This window comes from Momordica charantia (assembly GCF_013281855.1).
Source record: "Momordica charantia cultivar OHB3-1 chromosome 2 unlocalized genomic scaffold, Mcharantia_2.0 BLBB01000002.1, whole genome shotgun sequence".
In the NCBI taxonomy this organism is placed as follows: Eukaryota; Viridiplantae; Streptophyta; class Magnoliopsida; order Cucurbitales; family Cucurbitaceae; genus Momordica; species Momordica charantia.
In genome coordinates, this window is record NW_028275160.1 from 21,024,034 (window position 1) to 21,031,698 (window position 7,665).

Here is a 7,665-nt window from a genome sequence, read left to right on the forward strand (position 1 = left end):
ATTAGGGGTGTTCAAAAAACCCGACGAACCCGATAAATCAAACCCAAACCATAAGGGTTGGGTTGGGTTAGATGAAGCCTCGGGTTGGGTTGGGTCGTGATTTTCCCAACCCGATCGGGCGGGTTGGATCTCGAGTTCAACTTTTAAAAATCGGATCAACCCAACCCAACCCAAATTTATTCATATATGTGTATTTTCTTAATTATATATATATATAGAGTCTAGGGAATAACATTCCTAAATAAAAGTATGGATTCAAACCGTGGGAAATAACATTCCTATTAATAGAAGTTTTCTGCAAATTATTCGCATTAAGCAAGCTTATTGATAGCTTTATATGATTTTGAGTTCATTTCTTGTATGGAACCATTATTCTAGAATTTTATATCTATATCAATTATTAACAAGATAAATCATGTTTTACCTATGTCAAATTCTACATGAAATCATGAATAATTATTACATTATTTGTTTTCAAAAGTTGATTAGCTTGAAACAGATAATTGCTTGGTGCCATTTACCAACAACTTCCAACAAGTGAACAAGTAAAACAAGACCTGGTCACCATAACAAAATCATCCATAATCAGACAAGATTCCCATCCCCCTCCCTTCCTTCTAACAACAAAAAACAAAACCCAGAGCACAAAACTTTGGTTTTCTAAAATATTAACACTCAAAAATATATATAGATATGGGGACAAGTAGGCCCTGAAATTTATAACTTGTGTGCTCTCGTACAAAACCATCTACAGTCAGGATAAGATCAGAGGTGTTCCTTTATGCTCTGGAGAAACTCCCAGTAATAATTAAGCATGTGATCTTTAGGTAATACTTGGTCCCAATACCCAGTGCAAAATATTGCATGTGCATCAGCTCCATACCTGTCTCAAATCAATTTAAACACGCACCTCATAAGCTCAATGATACAATGTAGAAAGTCATGATGGAAAGCCTCATAAAACTGGTTTGGAAAAATTATCAACAATGAGAAAACTATACAGGTCTTGCGACACAGTTAGCTTCTTCTAACCTATAACTATAAGCTTTCTGTTTACTAAATCCCTGCATACATATCTTTATGGCTTAAGAACTATAGAACAATGAGAAATACAATAAGAAATAGAGAAATCGAGGTAATTCACCAAGCTCAATACAAAACTATAGGGAAAGAGATAATAATAGTGTATGTGGCACTTCTCCAACCAACCTAAGTTAACCTCGAGCTTGAGTCAAAAGAGACCATGCGGCCCTAGACATGTTAGCTCATATGCAGCAAGTAAAATGAGCTATCCAAGAATCCATCAAAGATCTTCTCAAGGGAGACCCCAACCATCCAAGTCATTGTACAATTAGCTGAGAGAACAACGTGCAAGATTTGGATGGGAGAGGATCTCCTATTCACATGAGACTTGTCAGAATGCCATGATACCTAGTGGGCAAGTCCAGGGTTAGTAACAAACTTATGCATTGTTGAAGGGATGTTATTGGCCTAACATGCGTGATTATGTGATGCAGTATGCAAGGACGTGTGTCTTCAGTCTTGTCTTCCACCCGAATAAAGCTAAATGAACCAAAACTGTGGATCACATTGAACCATTACCAGTTCTATCAAAGGCCTTTGGAGAGTTGTATCTCTAGATTTCATAACTCACATCCCTACGGCTTTTTGGAGTACACTAGTTTTATTTCCACGACCAAGCTATGCTCTATCAAGATGACAGCTCGACTGTTATTGAAGAATGTTGTGAAGCTTTGGGGCATCCTTAAGATCATTGTTAGTCATGTATGAATTGTACAAACGACTTTTCCAAATTTGTTAACATGCCTATTTAGAACAGCGCTCCATACGAAAAAGCCAGAATTTCAAATTCTCTTGTGAAATAAAGGGCAGCTCAACCTTCATGAATTTTCTCCAATCAAGTATTCGGTGCAATATTACATATTTGACTCCACCATATAATCTGTAATACTTCTTGCTCTACAATCTTCCCTTCTTTATGCAACCATCTTCATTCCTCAAACTGTTCTCCTCTTCTACACTGATCCCTCCAATTTCATTTCCATAATTGATTTTGCTTTCTAAAGATGGGCTCTAAAATGATTTTAGCCACAGTATTATAAGTACATACATCCTAGTTGCAATTTATGCGAGTTGTTCCATTGCAAGTTCCAGTTCAAGTTATCTTTGAAGTTTCTCCTTCAATTCCCTCGTCTCCTTGTCCATTACTTCCAGTATCATTCTTCTCCTCAATTGTAACAAGCTCAAATACCAAATTGGTACGAATCAAACAAGAATTTTCAATATCATGTTTTAACAGATAACAAGTACAGAAAACATCCACTAGGCTAGTCCAATCGAGAGTGCTAACTTCTCTCCCACCCACACACAAAAACTAACCTACTTTCACTTGCACATTTCATAACTATATATCAGTCTATGCTCCCCTAGGCCCTAACTAACTTCTAAGGCTATTTCTGAGGCCATATTTTCCTTCTTACCCTTTCTCTTAGACACTCTTACAATGGGCGGCTTAACACCAAGTTCTTCCACAATTTGCTTGTGTGGTCAATTCCAAAAAATAAGGTTGACCACTCAAACATTTTCATTTTTTCCAAAGAAACATGGCTTAAATATGGAAATATTAATGGCTGGTTCAGTTTCTGAGGAAAAAAGAATACTTTTGTCTTGGTGTATCCGTAAAGAAAAATACGATTTTTCGACCCAAAAGGGAAAAGAATAGCACCGAATGCCATCCAAAACCACTACCACCCTCTTCCATACATATTAAGAGAAAGCATACATATTATCAAGCAGCCATCCATAGTAAGTTGAGAAGGTGTTTGTGTTTGTGTTTCACCACCATCATAAGGCTTTAATGATGGATGGATTCATCATTTGAGTTTTGGAATATTACTAAAATAAGCACCAAAGAGACAGAAAAATAAACCAAAAAGCGTAGAAGGATAGTCCAAATTACTTGCCAACACCAGGAAGCTGAGTGACATGACTCCAACTTTCTTTTAAATACATCTCAGACAAACGCTGAATTGTTCGTGATCTTTTTCTTTGTAGACCAAGAGGTCGAATAATATCTTCTATCTGCTCATGTGATACCTCCAAAGCAGCCTTTGGATTGGGACACAAAGTGAAGAGTTTAGGTATCACATCTTTTGCCTGCAAATTTCAAAATGATAGGTCAGACTAAGAGTTGAACTGAAAGTTTTCAGGAAAGTGGAACCTACAGGACTAAATAGTGCGAAATCAGAAACCAAAGAGATGAAATTACCAATTCTTTTTATAGATAAAATGAAGAAAGAAGTTCAATGGTACTAACGGAAAGGAGTGAAAATCACAAGCAACTAAACCAATAAAGAAAATGTCCCAAAAAATTACAAAAGTCAAAATAAAACATGGATGAACTAAGCAAAAGCATCTAAATGGAGAATCAAACAAAATTATCCCAGTAGTAAAACAGCAAAGCTGAAGAGCCACTGACGCAAAAACCATATCCCTCGAAATACAAGAACTCTAAAACCACTGCCAAAAAAACAAATCTATGGAAGAGAGAGCCAAGAAAACACATGTAACAGAGGCAGCTCCAACTCCCTTCAAAAAAGCTACTAAACACCACAAGAAACATTTGAAAACAAACCCCTACATGAAAAATTGTGACAGGTCTTCAATAGTATCTAAAAATTCATTTGCAGCTTCCATAGGGTTGAGCACATAACTTATGCTGGAGGAATTGCCCCTTGAATAAGGATGAAAAAGCCCTATTATTCACTTAGATCTTCGGACTATCTAGAATCCTTTTGAAATCTGAATCAATGATACTGACACTAACATCCGAATCATCACTCAAATTCAAATTTTCCTTGTTGAAAGCACACCTTTAATAGCATCATCATTAGTTGAATTAACAATACCATGAGGAAAGGGATGGATCCCCTTTAAGAACTCATTCACAAACCCCAATAGATTCTGGAATACCCTAAAAAATCTCAAATCAATGATACTAGAGGGAAGAGCAGCCATCTTTGAACCATCTTTTCTTTGGCTTGAGACCGGAGTAAAAGGCTGCATTGAGATCACCCCACTATTAAGAAAAAGTTAAATATTTGACCTACCCAAATGTCTGTTGTCCACAGAAATTAAATGATCAATTATAAGTTACCAAGTTGGAACAGAAACAAGAAATGACAACAGTTAATGTAGCAATCACATTTGCTCTAAATTTTCATTGTATCGTTTTTTTTATTTCCCCACCATTTATATATACATGCAGGGCCAATAGCTCCAACATACTGGCACGACCGCAGACCAAATACCAGGTATAGGAACTTCACCCTTTAAGCAATGAACATGTGCATCAACGATGGTATTACAAATTTTTACATTTGTATGATTGATACACATATCAGAAACTTGAGCCCTCTAGCTCTCGTAGAATGTAGGACCACAATTTTTTAGATTTTCTTTTAATCACAAGACAGTTTTCTAATAGGGTTCCCTATCAAAATCAACCTTACAAACACAAGGCAAATCAACTAGTGGATGACCAATTCGAGAGGGTCATCTAACTCTCCACACTTCTTTAACAAAACACACAAAATACATAAACCCCGTCTTTACCAAAAGCAACATAATAAAGAAACAGCAACAAAAACCATATAACTACCTAAGGAAGTTGTAACTTCCCTAACATAAAGAAACCAAATAAAACGGTTAATTTAAAACGTGGCTGCCACCTAAGGTCTAACATTTTCATTGATATTTGAAGAGTTACAACACAAATATAAAGAATTTCCTTTAAAATTTTGCATGAAAACAAGAAAAAAAGAGTTAATCACGATTCACAATTGAAGAACAAGAACAAAAATTCATTAGAAGTAGCACTCGAAGTAGACACGGGTTTTTTTTTGCTTTTGGCATGTGGGGAGCTACACGATGGTCCTAAAGCAACTTTGAAAATTGTAGCACTTCCTGGCCAGAAATCTTAAAGGGGTTGACCACCACCACTTGCTTCAATTCTTCCTTCTTTTGGATGTTCAATCACTACTTGGGCTAGGATAAATCCACAAGATTTCCTTACTCCAATACATGCTGTCAAGAAGTCAGGCATGTTAATATTTTCTGATTCGCACGGGCTAAATCCCCACAATTATCCCCAATTATTTCAACTACCAAATAAAACAACGAGATCCTGAGACTTAGATGCCCTGCTATGAATGTGTACGGTGTATGAGAAGAGGGGTAGAATGGGTAGTGTAGCCTCTGACGGTTAGTTAGAAGCAATACCGCGTTTATATGGGCTGGGGGAGCCGTTAGTTAGTCATGGTGTGTCTTTTGCCCAGTATGAAGAGTGTAGAGAGCAGCCGGCCCTCTCGAATTGACTGGGAGTTCGGTACCATGCTTGCAACTCTTTTGATATATTTCCATACGTAAAGAATACTGGGGATACCTAACAAAACGTCTTCAAAGGATAGAGCGAATATGGAAATTGAATTGGTTGAAATGAAATGATATTTATCCACTTTTCTTGTTTATTTGTATGAAAGATATCGTTATGAAAGTCATGCTACATAGTCGTGGAGTGGCAAAACTGTAATGAAAGCAAATCAAGTTTATATGCTATGGGGACAAGATAGCAGGGTACGAAATTGGAAATTGTGAATTGCATAGAAGATCAAGAAAAAGAAAAGCGTAAACTAAATACCTGCCGCCCACTTGTCCGGTTAAGAAGCAAACATATGAGTAGAACCCTCCAAGGGTCGTACGCATGATCCTGTTGGAGAAGGCGAATTTCAGAGGGAGGAGGGTCCCATGTGTCATCTGAGGATTTCCTTCTATAAGCTTCCAAAAACAACTCGGCAGCAGAAAGAGTGGTCCTAGGTCTTGAAGAATTTCTTTTACTTGTCCGTTTCCTTTCCTTGGCTCGTTTACGTTTTCTTTTAACACATCTTGCACACTGATTTGACTCCTCTGCACCCTCCTGATTGTTCACGGCTTGTTGTTTTGCTGATTTTTGAAAGAAACGCGAAACTACTCGCTCTCCTTCTTGGTTTGGTTTGGAATTTTTGAATGAGTTTCCTTCTTGATTCTTTCCTGAGTTTTGGAAAGAGGGTAAATCTGTTCCCACTGAATGTTGATTTGCTTTTGTAGTACCGGAGGTGGGGGCTACGTCATTCCTCCCCCTTCCGCTGTAATCTCCCACCATTAATCTTTTATTTGAGCGGTTTGTGACATTGGAATCCAAATCCTCATCCTCCGAGCTCTGGAAGTAGCGCGAGACAATTGGTTCTCCTTTACGTACCCCGTGTTGAACTGCTTCTGAATGTCGGACAAGAGGTGAAGTTTTTTGCACCAATTTTATATCAAATCCGAACTTTCGGTAAAGATTTAAGATTGTACGAGGCGATCGAGGATTTTGTATGGTTTGACGGAATGGTTTTGCATTGTGGAGATCCTCTAGAGTTAATATAGGAATCTCATGGTTTGGTTTAGAAGACTGGTGAACATCTTGAAGATCCTCAAGAGTCAAAATCGGAATCTCGTGCCCTGAGGCTTGATGATTTGGTTCTGAAGTTTGGGTAAAATCCTCCGCCGGCACCGTTGGTTTTCGTTGATCCGATTTGGCAGGAGTAGAGCGGAATCTGGAACACCCATTCCCCCGAAATGCGAATTGGGAAAACAAATCGTCAGGATATGAACACAGATTAGGGTTGTTGCTCGAGCTCGAACTCGAACTCATGGCCATGGCATCGGCTGCTTCCAGATTAGCCTCGCAATTTTTGCCGCCTTCCGCTTCTCCTTACTTGTAAGCCTAAGCGGCACGATTCTGGAAATTTCCTTTTTAATATTATATTTTACTCTTTTTTCTTTTTCTTTTTTTTTTTTTTTTTTTGAGAACTAATATAACTCCTTAATTATTTACATATTATTTTTTAAAAATAATTGTAACTTTTATTTTTACGACATCCTATCAGAAAATTAATAATGAATAAATATTTCGACACTAGGTTGCTCTTTACGTGGAGGATCATGTCGTCGTCGAGAAGATTACAATATTTTTAAAATTAGGTTACAAATAATCATATTGAAATAATTAGTTAGGTTGGTGCAATTTTTGGGAACCCGGTGAGACCAAAAGTCGAGGTCAACCGAATCGGATAATTGGAGTGGATTGGTTGTCGGATGATCAAAAAAGACAATAGGTCTTGGATGGGAGAAGTTGTGATTCAACAGGTGTTGAAAAGGACGAGATTTTGTTGTTTGGAAGACCGAGGGGGTTGATAGTCTACACAGGATCTTGGCTCGAGAAGTTGAGGCGAAGGCGACTTACACAGCGAGAAGGTGGGTGGATACTGGCGTGATGTCGACCTATCATACTTAAATCAATATATAAGCTTGAGAGGAAATAAGTAAAACAGTGACTTGAGAGGAAATGACGTAACTTAAAAGGTTGTGGGCCCTTTATATTCATAGGAGAGGTGGTAGTATGAATGGGCTAACCTTGAGCAGAGCTAATCTCTTGAAGTTGAGCTATCAGCCCAAGTATAAGCTGCCTAATAAAAAGGGCGATTAATGATCGATGTGTTTAGCTGTGCGAGTTTTTGTGCACGTAGTTGTGTGGTCGCGCACACTGGTGGATCGATATGACAA

At 37.9% G+C, this 7,665-nt stretch overlaps 1 protein-coding gene across 1 annotated transcript; it reads right to left on the reverse strand.

Annotated features, from left to right (window-relative positions):
- Positions 1 to 485: 485 nt before the first annotated feature.
- Positions 486 to 6,855, reverse strand: LOC111023823 (DNA glycosylase superfamily protein). Its single transcript, XM_022301303.2, has 3 exons — positions 5,720 to 6,855; positions 2,981 to 3,177; positions 486 to 883 (listed from the first exon to the last, which is right to left on the reverse strand). The coding sequence occupies exons 1-3, from the start codon at positions 6,758 to 6,760 to the stop codon at positions 766 to 768; spliced, it is 1,356 nt and encodes a 451-aa protein (XP_022156995.1). The 5' UTR covers positions 6,761 to 6,855; the 3' UTR covers positions 486 to 765.
- Between the last annotated feature and the right edge of the window lie 810 nt (positions 6,856 to 7,665).

Excerpts from the sequence above, each read along its gene's own strand:
- LOC111023823 (XM_022301303.2), bottom strand. The coding sequence starts at position 6,760 with ATGGCCATGAGTTCGAGTTCGAGCTCGAGCAACAACCCTAATCTGTGT. Across the intron at positions 3,178-5,719 it reads ACCGGACAAGTGGGCGGCAG|GCAAAAGATGTGATACCTAA; the intron begins GTATTTAGTTTA and ends TGAAATTTGCAG. Across the intron at positions 884-2,980 it reads CAGCTTCCTGGTGTTGGCAA|GTATGGAGCTGATGCACATG; the intron begins GTAATTTGGACT and ends GATTTGAGACAG.